The sequence below is a fragment of the Sus scrofa genome, chromosome 6 (assembly GCF_054392235.1).
Source record: "Sus scrofa isolate SSC_HxYL_T2T_F1_AM1 chromosome 6, Sscrofa_HxYL_maternal_Yorkshire_Landrace_v2.0, whole genome shotgun sequence".
In the NCBI taxonomy this organism is placed as follows: domain Eukaryota; kingdom Metazoa; phylum Chordata; class Mammalia; order Artiodactyla; family Suidae; genus Sus; species Sus scrofa.
The window spans coordinates 89987622-90003867 of NC_139388.1; the positions used below are offsets into that span (position 1 = coordinate 89987622).

The 16246-nt window shown below is 45.8% G+C and overlaps 1 protein-coding gene, 1 long non-coding RNA gene and 2 other non-coding genes across 24 annotated transcripts in view; 3 read left to right on the forward strand and 1 right to left on the reverse strand.

Annotated features, from left to right (window-relative positions):
- Positions 1-1791: 1791 nt before the first annotated feature.
- LOC146402628 (uncharacterized) lies at positions 1792-15293 on the reverse strand. The gene is made up of 3 exons (XR_014807372.1): positions 14746-15293; positions 9457-9538; positions 1792-4396 (listed from the first exon to the last, which is right to left on the reverse strand). It is a non-coding gene; the product is annotated as an uncharacterized LOC146402628 (long non-coding RNA).
- Positions 2975-3178, forward strand: LOC146402629 (small nucleolar RNA SNORA73 family). Its single transcript, XR_014808710.1, has one exon. It is a non-coding gene; the product is annotated as a small nucleolar RNA SNORA73 family (small nucleolar RNA).
- On the forward strand, positions 4195-4398 carry LOC146402630 (small nucleolar RNA SNORA73 family). The gene has a single exon (XR_014808709.1). It is a non-coding gene; the product is annotated as a small nucleolar RNA SNORA73 family (small nucleolar RNA).
- Positions 5525-16246, forward strand: part of RCC1 (regulator of chromosome condensation 1) — a 28441-nt gene continuing 17719 nt past the window's right edge. For 7 of the 21 annotated variants that reach the window (XM_084963595.1, XM_084963603.1, XM_021095669.2 and 4 more), the window contains exon 1: positions 15101-15155. Coding sequence is in view for 2 of the 21 variants with exons in the window: in XM_084963593.1 (XP_084819719.1) it covers positions 15846-15848 (3 nt within the window). In the remaining 19 variants the exon portion in view is untranslated. Of the gene's footprint in view, positions 5837-9487; positions 9610-13835; positions 13971-15100; positions 15156-15289; positions 15849-16246 lie in introns of those variants that run through there. The other 14 variants (XM_084963596.1, XM_005665141.4, XM_084963611.1 and 11 more) reach the window with 14 other exon arrangements.

A 16246-nucleotide genomic window follows, 5' to 3' on the forward strand; every position in this document is an offset into this window, starting at 1 on the left:
ACCCCTAGCCTGGGAACCTCCACATGCCATGAGTACAGCCCTGAAAAGACCAAATAAATAAGAATCCACAACAAAGGAAAGCCAGGCCCTGAAAGGAAAACACTTTGCCATACAGAATATTAAAAAGATGGGGAGTTCCGATTGTGGCTCAGTGGTTAACGAATCTGACTAGGAACCATGAGGTTGGGGGTTCCATCCCTGGCCTTGCTCAGTGGGTTGAGGATCCAGCATTGCCGTGAGCTGTGGTGTTAGGTCACAGACATGGCTCGGATCTTGTGTTGCTGTGGCTGTGGTATAGGTCAGTGGCTAAAGCTCCGATTAGACCCCTATCCTGGGAACCTCCATATGCCTCGAGTGCAGCCCTAAAAAGACAAAAAAAAAAAAAAAAAGATGTTCAAAAAACAAGAATTAGTAAAATTAATGATTTTTACTTCATCGAGGACATTCTTAGGTGAAAGACTTTTTTTCATAGTAAATTTGTTTTGATAATGAATACAATGAGCAGTTCTCCCCGTGGTGCAGTGGGTTAACAATCCATCTACAGGAGTTCCCACTGTGACAAAGTGGAACCAAATACCACTAGTATCCATGATACTAGTGTTTTCAACTGTCTGTTATGTTGCCTCTATCTGGTACGGGGTCCGCCAACCATAGTATTCTGTTGTAATCATACTATTTAGATCTCTAGCCTCACTCAGCGGGATGGGGTTCTGGCCTTGCCTCAAGCTGTGGTATGGGTCGCAGACTCGGCTCAGATCCTGTGTTGCTGTGGCTGTGGCATAGGCCAGCAGCTATGCCTGCAATTCGTCCCCTCACTGGGAACCTCCATATGCAGCAGATGCAGCCCTAAAACAAACAAAAAAATCTAAAGCAGCCACAGAGGCTTGGGTTCGATCCCAGCAATTTCAGCTTGGATTCAATCCCTAGTCCAGGAATTTCCATATGCCACTTGCATGGCCATTAAAAAAAGAAAAGAAAAGAAAAAAGAATACAACGACCACCAGTACATTCTGGTGACAGGGCCTTGAAACATACTAAGGCACCAGCGGTTTAACCCATAATTTCCTTTTACATCAGTGCAGAGTCAACATAGTGAAAACATAGAAAAAGTGTATTATTATAAAAGTTTTGACCTCATGAACCCGGCCCCAAAGAATCTCAGGGACCCCTGAGTGCCAACCACACTTTGAGAACTATCACTCTGGGACAGTTTGGCACCTTAAAACCTGGGAAATGATGCTAATATCTTAGAACTTCTGGGTGGGTAAATATATGCAAAGCACCCGGCACAAACTCTTATAAAAGGTACATCATAAATGTTTGTTTTTTTTTTTTTTCATCTTTTTGCCATTTCTTGGGCCGCTTCCGCGGCATATGGAGGTTCCCAGGCTAGGGGTTGAATCGGAGCTGTAGCCACCGGCCTACGCTAGAGCCACAACAACGCAAGATCCGAGCCGCGTCTGCAACCTACACCACAGCTCACGGCAACGCCGGATCGGTAACCCACTGAGCAAGGGCAGGGATCGAACCCGCAACCTCATGGTTCCTAGTCGGATTCGTTAACCACTGCGCCACGATGGGAACTCCACATCGTAAATGTTTCTACTCCTTATAGTCCAATTGGGATGGCTCTATGTCAATTTACCCAGCACTTATTCGAAATTTTAACGCATTTGCTCTACTTCACATGTAATATTTACCTTAAGGATTCTTTACCAGCCTTCTTTATGCTAGGTGTCTATATGTGTTAAAATGTACTTAACATAAACAAAAAATTTACCAGTTTAACAATTTTAAAGCGAAGACTTCAGCATTACCCTTTTATTTACCGAAGCATTTTACTTTACACGTGACAGGGCAGATTCAATCCCTTTTGAGATACTACATTTCCATAGACGCATTTTTCTCTTCTGCCTACTTACTACTCCAAAGGTGTTTTTTTTTTTTTTTTTTGGCGACTTTTATTTAAAAGCATATTCTCTAAAAAAAATAAAATAAAATAGAAGTATATTCTCCAGACTGGTGAACTGTTCATAGAGACCTCAACATCCAATCCAGCACGCACCCATCTGACTAAATGCTCAGTTCCTGTAACTGGCACGCCCCCGCAAGGTCCCGCGCGAAGACTCTAGTATCACGAGATGCTTCTGAGCTAAGTAGGGGTGGAGCTTAACCTATGGTACATTCCCAGCACCCTCAGTGAGTTTCGGATTCCCTAACTGCGCATGAGGCGGCGCAGGCGCATTAGACACGCCTGGCTTCCGCGCTCTTCAGAAGGTATAAATACCGAGGCGTTGCGCTTCCTCGGCCTTTTCGGGGAAGACTGTTGAACGTCGTGTTAAGTTCTCGGTGAGTGTTTTCCACCGCCTGTTTCGTCGGCTCTAAGTTTGGCAGGGGGTCCGCCAACCGTAGTGTTCAGTTGTAATCATACTATTTAGAGCGACTCCGAGTCGCCTGTGGGCCGAGAAGGCCTCGTGAGCTGCGGTTCTTGGCCCTCACCAAGGGGCGCTATGTTCGCAGGGCTGCTACCCTCTGCTCCCACAAGCGAAACATTGCCTATTGCGCCGTTTATTACGCTGCCTCTTAGGCGCGTTAGCGTTCTCTGGAGTTGTGTGCAGGGATATTTTGTTATTGATTTCTCGAGTTTAAAGGGGTTTTGTGACTTTTTTTGTTTGGAGTTAACCTGGTGGACTATCTGCTTGAAGGATCCGGGGTTGTCGCTCCTGTGGCGCGGGTTTGGCCCTTAGCCCAGGAATTTTTACATACCGCCGTCGCGGATAAGGTCTTGTGATTTATAAACGGATAGCTGTTACTTCTACTAAAGCTTGCTATTTTCTTTTGGGGCAATTTCTCGATTCCCAGATAATCAGATTCAAGATAGAAACCTTACTGTAATGGTTGTACGTTTACCTATTTCTCTGCAAGCTAACCGCCTGTAGGGATTTCAACTGGGCTAAATTCTCAGGAAAAATGACCAACGTGGATACCCCGGGAGGTCACTCTCCCCGGGCTCTGTCCTGGTGGCGTAGAGGAGCATAGGGCTCTGCCCCATGATGTACAGTCCCTTTCCACAACGTTGGAGATGAAGCTGGGCCTTGAGTCTGCGCCTGCATATTCCTACAGCTTCTCAGAGTCCTGTGGACAATGACTGAGGAGACAAACCATGCAGGAAACAGCTCTCTGCAGCAAGCTGTCTGGATCCAGAGTGAGTGGAAGATTGACATTAGTCAGTTTTGCTGTACAGTTGGATTAAGCTCTTACTTGCCTTGTTTTGCAGCATTCGCTTGGGATTCCTAATGCCTTGATTTGAGGTAAGTAAATGTGAATTGCTTTTGGCTTCTCAGCGTTTGCCTGTCAGTATTGATCCTTCTGAGCCCAGCTGCCTTTCATGGGACTGCTGCTGCTCTTTGATGCATCTAGATAATTTTCTAGATGTATGATCATTTTCTGGGAAGATGGCTTTTAGTTTGGTTACGTAAAACTGATTTTCACATCTTTATAATGGTAGGATAGAAGTTTATATTTTGCAAATGTAGCAGTTTTGAAAATTTGGATGACTTAGCTAAAGTCAGTTTTCACTTGAGCCATGTAATAAGCTTTTGGTTTTTGTGTAATCAGTTTACTCTGATAACTTGGGCATATGCTCCAACGTACCTCTACAGTCAACAGCTATAATTGTAATAGACAAGGTAAAAAGTCAATAGCAATGACTTGAGTTCTTTAGCAGTGTGTGTTGATGTTTATTTCAGGTAGTCAGATGTTTTTAGAAGATTGTATGTGCCCAATTTTTGCATGTCATCTAAACACTAAAAATCCTTCATGGTGATATCTGTTCCTTGTGACTAGTAGAAACCTCGGGACCAGCGACAAACTTGTCAAACGTGCATGTTTGCATGCATCTCTCCCTCACCTTTAGTCATATACATTGATATTGCTTTCCCCTGCCTCTTTGAGGCAGTATTTTGGTCATCTGCAAATGCAGCCATCTCCAGGTCATCCTGTAGGCTGTGAAAACTCAGGATGCTGGCCCCAATGGCTGAGGTACATGTCAAAGGAATGATTCAGTGAGCCCAGACCTCTCTTTAAGTAGACAACACTTACTGATCGTAATGGACTTCATTTAACTTCTCTCAAATCTATGTGTGGGAGGGGGAAAATCTTGAAAACAGGGGTGATGGTGTTTACTCAGATATTCCAACGTGGATACCCCGGGAGGTCACTCTCCCCGGGCTCTGTCCTGGTGGTGTAGAGGAGCATAGGGCTCTGCCCCATGATGTACAGTCCCTTTCCACAACGTTGGAGATGAAGCTGGGCCTTGAGTCTGCGCCTGCATATTCCTACAGCTTCTCAGAGTCCTGTGGACAATGACTGAGGAGACAAACCATGCAGGAAACATCTAGTATACAAAAATTGAAAATTGAGTTAAGATTTTATGTGTGAATCTAATTACTTTTTTTTTTTTGTCCTTTCATTTAGGAGAGAAGATGAACCTCACCTAACTTTGAAATTAATATTTAATGCTTTGAGGTCCCTTACTTGCAGGGAGATGTGGTAAAGTGAGTACCCTGCAGTTCGGGGAGATAAACCTGCAGTTTGAAAATGTTAAGATTACACAGAATATTTAATCCTGGAACTATCTTAAAAAGCAGCAGAGGAATAGTATGTTGCCCAGATGCCCATTGAAATTAGAAGGAATTATATGTGACAGGTGTGGGGGGTGGCCCTAGAGATCCTCTCAGGTTTTCTACGATGTGAAAACCAGTCAACAGTGGGTTTTCTGACAAGTGGAAGTATGAGGACCTATATATTTTAATAAAGAGATGCATGACAGTTTCTACTGTGCTCATGAATTATAATAAAAATGACTATATACATATTTGTGTTGTTCCTTTTTTACAAGTGAGTGGTTAGCAGCTAAGAGTTTTATATGAGTTGGACTGCCTTTTTTTTTTTTTTTTTTTTTTAAACACCACCCGTGGAGTTCCTGGCCAGAATGCTTGAGCCACTAAACTCAGCTTTCAGGTAACCTGTGGAGGTTCTGCACTAAGTGCCAAGTTACTACCTTTAATTTAATACTACTTTGGGAAAAACATGTTGGTTCCTGATAGGAAGGAAACAGTCAAGTTCAGGGCCTTTTTGCTTTTTAGGGCTGCATTCACAGCATATGGAGGTTCCCAGGCTAGAAGGAGTCGGATCTGAGCTACATCGCGAGACCACAGCTCATGGTAATGCTGGGTCTTTAACCTACTGAGCCAGGCCAGGGATCGAACCTGCAACCTCATGGTTCCTAGTTGTATTCATTTCCTCTGCCACAACAGGAACTCCAGGGCTTGCATGATTTTGGTTGGATAACAAATTCAGTGTGTTTGAGGGACCTGTCTGTAATGCCTTGGTCACCTGCTAGACATGGGTGAGAGTTCTGCCAGTCAGACCAGTATCAACTAAGATTGACTTAAAATGATAAAATCACAGATGTTGAGCCAGTTAAACTGTCCAAGGTGTGTGCTTGTGTCATGCTTGTGTCACAATAGAATTTGTCAAGCCCTTGGATGGGCTGCTAGCATTACAGGGAAGTGATAAGACCCTGGAGGATGGGAATCATCTAGAAGGTAAGAGTTTAGCTTGGAAAGGACATAGTGAATTTAAAGGTGGGAGGTAGACTCAGCTCGTTTAGAAACCTCTGAGCAGGGATGGTGTGGGGGTAGTGTGGTGTATAGTGTGTCAAACATGGGATGCCTAAGTGTGCTGTAGTTAATCAAGGCCAAAAAGCACAGAATAGGGAGTTCGACCCCCAGCCTGGGAACCTCCATATGCTATGGGTGCAGCACTAAAATAGGTGAGACAAGGTGCTAGCATTTATGATCATTATTAGGAGAACTTGGGAGGGTTTGTTGGGTTTTGACTAAGCATAGCTACAAGTCTTTAAACAACGGGAGATCTGGCATTGCTGTGGTGGGTAAATGACAAGTTCAGTGGTCCTTCCCCAGCCCCCCCAGCCGCTTTCCCGCTTTTTAGGTGTACACCTTTGGCATATGGCAGTTCCCAGGCTAGGGGTCATACCAGAGCTACAGCTGCTGGCGAGGCCAGGGGTGGGACATGCAACCTCATGGTTCTACCTGGATTCGTTTCTACTGCACCACAAGGGGAATTGGGAACTCCTGTCATATCTTGATATCCATGAGAAACAGTCTTTGGAGGGTAGATGCTCAGTAAAAGGTCTAGTGTCTTTAGTACATGTTCTCAGTAGGGCTGGGTCCTAGGTGGAAAGTAATACCCATTTCCCTGATGTCCTCGTGCAGCTGAAGCAGAGCTGTCAGCAAGTATTCTAGGTCCCTCTGTGCTAATCTTAAGGTTGCAACACACCTGCTTGTATACTTTAGTCTTCTTTCTGCATGTAGGCCTATCAGTTGCTAGGCTTGAGACTGCTGGGTTAATATCCACATACCACTTGAGCAGTCCCTGTGACCTTGGGCAAGCCACTTAACTTCTCTGCCTCAGTTCCCTCATGCATAGAATGAGGACTATAAAAGTACTTGAAGTTGTAGTGAGAATTAGTATTTGTAAATAGCTTAGTCTTAAGGAGTACAATGAGCTTGTGGGAAACTAGATATACAGTATCCAGTAAGTTTTATTGAATAAAGTCTACCACTATAGACAAATGACCTAACCAGGCTTAGCTCACTCAGCCCTACCTATCCAAGAGAGGAAGAAAGGGGGAGATTGAGGGATTACGATCACCCAACAAGTAGCAGAACCAGGATTTGAACCAAAGTCCAGAACCATATCATGATATACTATTAGCTTTGAGCTAGACAATGTGATAAGATGTATACATTGTTTCATCCAATATCCCATGCCAATACCTCTGTAAAGTACGTACTCTTATTTGTGAGGGAAACTGAAGTTGGAGGAGTTGAGGAACTTCCCCAAGTTAGCAAGTGGCAAAGCATGCATCTGAGCAAGGCAAATGACTACAGTGCTCCTCCTACATCGTAACATCCTGTGATGCTAAACCACCTGGTTTAAAACACAATGTTCTTGTGTTCTGCTAATTCTAGGGCATGCAGAAGTTCCTGGGCCAGGGCAGCAACAACTGCAACCCAAGCCATTGCAGTGACAGTGCTGGATCCTTAACCCATGGTGCAACAAGAGAACTCCAGTGATGTGATTATTTTTGTTGATGTCCATCTAACCCACTAGTTGAGGGATCCTCAAAAAATGGGATCATAGGACTTCCCTTCATGGCTCAGTGGTTAACGAACCCGAATAGTTTCCATGAGGATGTATGTTTGATCCCTGGCCTCATTCACTGGGTTAAGGATCTAGTATTGCAGTGAGCTGTGGTGTAGGTCAAATAATTAGCTGGGGGAGTTCCCGTCGTGGCGTAGTGGTTAACGAATCCGACTAGGAACCATGAGGTTGCGGGTTCGGTCCCTGCCCTTGCTCAGTGGGTTAACCATCCGGCGTTGCCGTGAGCTGTGATGTAGGTTGCAGACGCGGCTCGGATCCCGCGTTGCTGTGGCTCTGGCGTAGGCCGGTGGCTACAGCTCCGATTCAACCCCTGGCCTGGGAACCTCCATATGCCGTGGGAGCGGCCCAAGAAATAGCAACAACAACAACAACAAAAGACAAAAAGACAAAAAAAAAAATAATAATAATAATAATAAAAAATAATTAGCTGGGATCTGCGTCGCTGTGGCTGTGGCGTAGGCTGGCAGCTGTAGCTCCAATTAGACCTGGGAACCTCCCTATGTCGAGGGTGCAGCCCTAAAAAGCAAAAAAAAAAAAAAAAAAAAATCATGTGTATGCTTAGGACTTAGTACTGTGCTTGACACATAGCAAACACTGGTTGATGACTTTATTGTTTTCTGTATTCTCTTTCATTGATAGCGATTTTATTTGTTTATCTTTTGTCTTTTTAGAACTCCCTGATAGCTGTTTTGATCATTATTTTTTCTTCTTTTTAGTTTGGGTTTCATTTGTTCTTCTTTTCCTAGTTTCCCAAGGTAGAAACTGAGGTCACTGATTTGAGACCTTTTTTTCTAGTATAGGCATTTAAGTGTTATGCATTTCCCACAAATACTCGTTTAACAATATTCCACAAGATAAAAACAACACAGAACAAACACTATTCCACAAGTTCTACTATGTTATGTTTTCATTTAAATTCAGAACAAGATTTCACATTCCCTTTTGATTTCTTCTTTGTTCTGTGGGCCACTTAAAAGTGTGTTAGTTTTTAAATATTTCAGAGTATTCCAAAGATGTTATTGGTTTCTACTTTCATTCCATTGTGGCCTAAGTATACTCTGAATAACTAAATCCTCTAAAATTTACAGAGACGTTCTATAACCCAGCATAGCCTATCTTGGTAAATGTTTCATGTTCACTTAAAAGGAATGAGAAAGGGAGTTCCCTTTGTGGCTTAGCTGTTAACAAAACCAATTAGAATCCATGAGGATGCAGGTTTGATCCCTGGCCTCGCTCAGTGGGTTAAGGATCCGGCGTTGCTATGAGCTGTGGTGTAGGTTGTCGATGTAGCTCGGATCTGGTGTTGCTGTGGTTGTGGCATAGGCTGGCAGCTAGAGCTCTGATTTGACCCCTAGCCTGGGAACCTTTATATGCCAGGGGTGTGGCCCTAAAAGAGACAAAAAATAAATAAATAAAATTAAATATCAGAGTTCCCACCGTGGCTCAGAGGAAACAAATCTGACTAGTATCCATGAGGATGCATGTTCAATCCCTGGCCTCACTCGGTTAAGGATCTGGCGTTGCTGTGAGCTGTGGTGTAGGCCAGCGGCTACAGCTCTGATTAGACCCCTAGTCTGGGAACCTCCATATGGCACAGGTGCAGCCCTAAAAAAATATAAAAATAAATTAAATATTTCCGATTCCATCCTAGCTTCCAGCTTCTTTGTTGGCTTATTTATTAGCCATAACTTTTTTTTTTTTTTTTGTCTATTTGCCTTTTCTAGGGCCACTCCCGCAGAATATGGAGGTTCCCAGGCTAGGGGTCTAATCGGAGCTGCAGCCACCAGCCTGTGCCAGAGCCACAGCAACGCAGGATCTGAGCTGAGTCTGCAACCTACACCACAGCTCACGGCACCACCAGATCCCCAACCCACTGAGCAAGGCCAGGGACCAAACCCGCAACCTCATGGTTCCTAGTCGGATTCGTTAACCACTGAGTCACGACGGGAACTCCTAGCCATAACTTTTGTTATTTTTGATTGGGGGTTGTTTCAGGATTTAGAGTATACATCTTTAACCTTCCAAAGCCTACATTCAATTATATCACTTTATACAATAATGTTACAATATATTTCTCACCCCACAGTCTTTGTTATTGTTGTCATGTACTCTACTTTTCTATACACTATAAAACCCACATTATTATTTTTGTTCAAAGAGACAATTATCTTCGTTTAAAGTTTTATAAAAGAAAAAAAATCTTACTCTTGTCTCTTCTCCACCACGCTATGTGTAGTTGAATTTGCTCCTTGCGAGGTCTTCAAACAAGGCTTTCAGCAAGCAATTCCTGGCCAAGAAACAAAAGCAGAATCATCCCATTCCCCAATGGATTCAAATGAAAACTGGTAGTAAAATCAGGTAAAACTCCCAAGAGAAAACACTGGAGAAGAACCAAGCTGGGCCTATAAGGAGTCCCACATGTATTTATGCTGTGTCAAGGTCACATACGTATCACTCAGAAAATATCACTACTATCTGAACAACTGGATGTGTTTTATTGGGAAAATAATTTTTTTTCTTTGTGCCAATGTTTCTGCTCTAGTGCTTTGGCTCAGTAATAAATACATGAGACCTTTTGTTGGAAAAAAAAAAAAGAAAAACTCTTACATATTTACCCATGTAGTTACATTTCCAGTGCTCTTCATTCCTTTGTGATTCTCATCTGGTATCACTTTCTTTCTGAGCAAAAGTTTTCCTCTCACATTTCTTCTTCTTCTTTTTTTTTTTTTTTCTTTTTCTAAGGCTGTGCCTGCGGCATATGGAAGTTCCTTAGCTAGGGGTTGACTTAGAGTTGCAGCTGCAGACTACACCATAGCCATGGCAACACTGGATCTGAACTGCCCCTGCAACCTGAGCTGCACAGCTTGAGGCAATGCTGGATCCTTAACCCACTGAGCATGGCCAGGGATCACAACCCACATCTTCATGAACACTGTGATGGATTCATGGGTTCTTAACCCACTGAGCAACAGTGGGAACTCCTAACATTTCTTTTATTATGTATCTTCTGGTGATGAATTCTTTCAGCTTTTGCATGTCAGGAAATACTTCAATTTATCTTTATGTGTGAACCTTGCTTTTCCAAGATATACTTGTCTAGATATTTTTCTGGAGTACTTTAGCAGTATAGCTGCATTGTCTTGTTTGCATTGTATCCTTTGTTTTTCTGTACACAGTGTGTTGCATTGTATCCTTATCTTGTTCCTCTGCACATAACATGTTTTTTTCTGATGTCTTTTAAGATTGCCTTTCATGGATTTTGAGCAACTGATTTTGATGTTCCTTGTTTCTTGTGCTTGGAGTTCCTTGAGCTTCTCAGATTTTGTATGAGTCAGTGTTCTCTAAAGAAAAACAACCAGTAGAATGTATGCACGTAGATAGATAGAGATTTATTTTAAGGAATTGGCTCATGTGGTTATGACAGGGGTCTAGCAGCTCAAAAATCTGTAGTGCAGGTGAGCAGGCTGGAAATTCCAGCAAGAGCTAATGTCACAGTCTTGAACCCAAAGACAGTCTTGGCAGAATTCCTTCTCCTAAAGCCTTCAACTGACTGGATAAGGCCCATCCATGTTATAAAGGGTAATCTGCTTTCCTCAAAGTCTACTGATTTATTCCTTTTTTTTTTCCCCCTTAGGGCTGAACCTATGGCATATGGACACTCCCAGGCTAGGTGTCAAATAGGAGCCAAAGCTGCTGGCCTATGCCACAGCTACAGCAACACAGGATCTGAGCAGCATCTGTAAACTACACTGCAGCTCACAGCAAGGCTGAATCCCTGACCCACTGAGCAGGGCCAGAGATTGAACCCTCGTCCTCATGGATACTCGTTGGGTTCATTACTGCTGAGCCACATGGGGAATTTCCAGAAAAGTTTTTTTTTTTTTTTGTCTTTTTTCATATGGAAGTTCCAGGCTAGGGGTTAAAATAGAGCTTTAGCTGCTGGCCTACACCACAGCCACAACAACACCAGGTCTAAGCCATGTCTATGACCTACACAACAGCTCTCGGCAACACCAGATCTTTAAACCACTGAGCAAGGCCAGGGATTGAATCCACGTCGTCATGGATTCTGGTCAGGTTTGTTACCGCTGAGCCATGATGGGAACTCCCCCCACCCCCCCTGCCCCCACCAAATTTTTTAAGTTAGTATATCTGGTGGAGTTCTCCTGGGGTGCAGCAGGTTAGGGATATGGCACCGTCACCGTAGAGGCCTGGGTCACTGCTGTGGTGCAGATTCAATCTCTGACCCAAGAACTTCCATATGCCAGGGGCTGGACCAAAAAGAAAAAAAAAATTAAAAGTATGATGTGGTATGTATATGAAATGAAATATTACTCAGCCATTTAAAAGAATGAAATAGGGAGTTCCCTGGTGGCCTAGCAGTTAAGGATCCAGGATCATCATTGCTATGGCTCGGGTCATTGCTATGGCCTGAACCGGGAGGGAATTTTTTTTCTTTTTATGGATGTACCTGCAGCATATGGAAGCTGGATCAGGGATTGAATCAGAGCTGCAGCTGGGGCCTATGCCACAGCCACGGCAACACTGGATCTGAGGCGCATCTGCAAACTACACTGTAGTTTGCGGCAATGCTGGATCCTTAACCCACTGAGCGAGGCCAGGGATCAAACCCGTATCCTCACAGAGACAACACCTGACCCTTGCTGCAGGTGTGAGCAAAAAAAAAAAAAAGAATGAAATAATGCCATTTGCAGCTACATGGATGGACCTAGAGATTATCATACCAAGAGAAGTGAAGCAAGATAATGACAAATATCAAGATATCAGGGGAGTTCCCGTCGTGGCGCAGTGGTTAACGAATCCGACTAGGAACCATGAGGTTGCGGGTTCGGTCCCTGCCCTTGCTCAGTGGGTTAACGATCCGGCGTTGCCGTGAGCTGTGGTGTAGGTTGCAGACGCGGCTCGGATCCCACGTTGCTGTGGCTCTGGCGTAGGCCGGTGGCTACAGCTCCGATTCAACCCCTAGCCTGGGAACCTCCATATGCCGCGGGAGCGGCCCGAGAAGTAGCAACAACAACAACAACAACAACAACAACAACAAAAAGATGTCACTGTTGGTAGAGGCATTAAAAAAAAAAAAAAAAAAAAAAAAAAAAAAAAAAAAAAAAAGATATCAGGGAGTTCCACTTGTGGCACAGTGGAAATGAATCTGCCTATGAACCATGAGGTTGTGGGTTTGATCCCTGGCCTTGCTCAGTGGGTTAAGGATCCAGCATTGCCATGAGCTGTGGTATAGGTTGCAGACGTGACTCAGATCTGGAGTTGCTGTGGCTGTAATGCAGGCAGGCAGCTATAGCTCCAATTCGACCCCTAGCCCGGGAACATCCATATGCCACAGATGCGGGCCTAAAAAAATAAAATAAAAATTAGTATATCTGAAAAATACCTCATAGCACCATCTAGACTGGTGTTTGATCCAACAACTGTGCAGTATAGCCTAGCCAACTTGACACCTAAAATTAATCACAGATCTGTAGGTTTATAGTTTGAACATTTTTAAACCATTATTTTTTCATAAATTTTCTATCTTCAGTTCCTCGCTATTTTCAGAGTCTCCAATTACCTGCAAAGTATTAAAGTTATTCCACTGTTCACTAATAGTATTTTCAGTTAAACATTTTTTTTTTTTTTTTTTGGAGTTCCCATCGTGGCGCAGTGGTTAACGAATCCGACTAGGAACCATGAAGTTGCAGGTTCCATCCCTGGCCTCGCTCAGTGGGTTGAGGACCCGGTGTTGCCATGAGCTGTGGTGTAGGTCGAAGACATGGCTCGGATCTTACATTGCTGTGACTGTAGCATAGGCCGGCAGCTGTAGCTCAAATTTGACCCCTAGCCTGGGAACTTCCTGTTCCATAGGCCACAGGTGGGTCCCTAAAAAGAAAAAAGAAAAAAAAAAAATCAGCTAGGTTCAGATTACAGTGTGGAGGCCAAGGGGGAAATGAGAAATTAACAGCTTGGGACATTTGTTAGAGCTCCCAGTGCAGCCCTGAAGATTTCCAAGCAGGGCAAAGTCTGACAGCTATGATTTAGGGAGACTAACTTGGGGATCTAGGTGGAATGAAAAGGAGGGGAAAAGTTGAGAGGTGGAGCAGAGGCCAGGAGGGTGGTGCTATAGACCAGAGGGACAGAAATAGAATAAGCAGAGAAGAGAGAAGAATCAGAAAAAAAAGTTAAAGTCTGAATCATTTGTACTTCTCAGAGAGCCTTAACCTTGCCTTGGAAGATGAAGGGCCTGGGGTGGGGGTGGGATGGGGCATCTAGATCCATGGGAAGTGAGCTTTATTTTGGATGTTGAGTCTTCTGGGTAGAGCTGTAGGTCTGAAACTTAGGGTGGGGGTCAGAACCAGACCAGATGGACTGCCCTCTCAGTTAAAAGATGACAGCTCAGCCCGGAGCAAGCATTCTGATCTACCACTTGTATGATGGCCCGAGCCAACTTGTTTAACAAATGTCAAGGTTTTTGTGAGGAACAGATGAACTAATGGACATGAATGAACGTGTTTCTGTAAAGTAAAATGTTCTACAAAATAGGTGACAATACTTATTTTTATAATTACATCAAGCCATGTGAATGAGTAAGATCTTGGAGGAAGAAAGCAGAGAGAGATCAGAGATCCCAGGCTTAAAACTTGGAGGAATTTCACAGTATATCATCCGTGAGTGGAGTCTGTGATGGAGGCGGAAGTCAACTTGAGGAGGTAAGAAGCCCTGAAGATGGGGAATGCCTTGGGGTGGGCTCTAGAGAAGAAATGCAGTTAGTAAATACCAAAACTATCCATCTAGAGTTCAAGTATGGGAGAATGACTTTTAGAATTAGAGTCAACGTGACATGAAGGAAATATTCTTCTACAGAGGTCACTGGCCTGACTTGGGAAACCCCCAGACACAATCAAAAGGCCTGAAAAGTCACCACAAGGAACACTTGAAATCCTGAAGAATAGTCTGTATCCATCCTGAAGGAGTGTGTTAAGGAGAGTGGGTAGTTTGCTTCCTGCCTATTTAACATTCTGGCCCCCCACCTCAATTCACACCCTCATCTTTCTTTTCTTTATTTCTTTCTTTTTTTTTTTCTCCACAACCTAATCTTTCTTACCTCATTGCTCTCCCCCACTGTTGGTTTCCCCTTCCAAGTCTATTCTCCATTTTCTTCTAAAAAAATCTGCTCATGTCACTGACCTGCTCAAATCCCTTCTGTAGTTCCCCACTGCCTAAGGTTAGAGGCTCTCTCCTTAAACACACAAGACCCTGAATCCGCGGTCTGTCTCTTCCTCTCCCGTTTTCTTTCCTGTCACTCACTCCCAGGGCACCCTCTGCCCCAGTCAGGCCTTGGCAGTTAGTTTCCCATAATGACCAAAGGCTCTCATGGCTCCCTGTCATCGCAAGGGAGGCTTCTCCTAGGAAGCCCTACACTTTCCGGCTTAGCCTGGAAAGCCTTTCTTAAGCCCCAGCTAAGTCAGATAACCCTGTGCGTACCTTTGTCATCGCCCTGAATAGTTTGGTGATAGTCTGATGTCTCTTCTTTCTCTGAGAGCCTCTTGAGAGAAGGGAAGATCAGTATCTATTTGCCCGTACAGTCCCGTCCACACCAAATCTTCCCAAACAAACTCTGATTTCAAGTGCTCTTTCTGGTTGTCAGTCCACTTGTCCCTATTTGGGGTCTCCAAAATATACACCCACTGTACCCGGGCCAGGGTGGAGGTCAAGAGCGCCCTAGCCAGAGCGCGCCACTTGCACTTCCCGGGGCGGCCGCCAGGGGCCGCCGGGCCCTTTGTTTTCTTTTCTGGCCCGGGGTCGGGGCCGGAGGCCCGCAGAGCGCATGCTCTGGGGCAGTTCTCGGCCGGGCCGGCGATCGGAGGAGTTCCTTGTGGCGGACCTGCAGCGAGGTAGGTCGTGCCCGTCACGCGCGGAGGGTCGGAGCGGAGGGTGGCGCGCAGGGCGGGCACAGCCGGGGTACCTGCGGTTGCCGGCGGGCCGGGGCCGTTGCCTGCGCGCGCCCGTGTGGCGCGGCGCCGGCCCCACGTGAAGCCGGGCGGCAGGGAGGCGCGTGTGCGGGCGCGCGGCTCCCCGGCCCCGCAGGGCGCCCGGGAGCTGGCCGGGCCCCGCCTCGACCGAGCGAGGGCCGCGCGGCCCCTTCGCCGCCGCGCGGAACAAGCCTGGCCCGCGCCAGTCGCGCGGGCGGGAGATTCAAACGGCCCGAGCGCGGCCGGCCGGGGTGCGCGCGGCCGCGGTGACCTCGCCGCCTGCGGTGCGCAGCCCCGCGCGCCTCCCTGGCCAGGGCGGCTGTCCCGGCTGGGGCTGCGTTTCCGGAGCGGGAAAGTGATTTCGTCCAGCGGTGGTTTGGAGAATGCGATTTGCGGAGTGGCGGAGGTATCCTGCCCCGCGTGGGTCTGCTTTAGGAACTCGAGGTAGGCTGCAGAGGGTCTGCGCAGGGAGCGAAATCTCAGTGTCAACAGGCATCACGGCGACGACTGTTGACCCGTCGGGAGGTGTGCTGTGAACTCCGCATCAACTCATCTGTCAGGAGATTATTTACTGGCTGTCTCCTCCGTGCTGCCCTTGCAGGGCTGGGAAACATGGTGAGAGGACCCTGTGTAGCCTTGTCAGAGCTCCTGGCCTCTCTGGGGTGACCGGTGTGGGATCACAGTTATGGTTTAGGGTGATTTTTGAAGTATGCCAGTCGAGCCGGAGCGCTGCTGCTGGCTAATAGTAACTGAGGTGCTGCAACCAAGTATGACTTGGGCACCCCAGCCTAGGTTGAGTGTATGGAGGATGGAGAGGAACTCAGTCACTCAAGCCTGCCCAGGAGGGGTCACAGGGATGGCTTTGCCGCCAAGGTGATTTGTCCAGGGTTTTGAAGGAATTGGCAGATTGAGGGTGGAGGGGTTAGGGTGATCCAGGCAGGGAACAGAGCACACGGCAAAGGCATGAAGGTGTAGGGAGTGTTGTGATCCGGGGCTACCACGGGTGTTTGAGT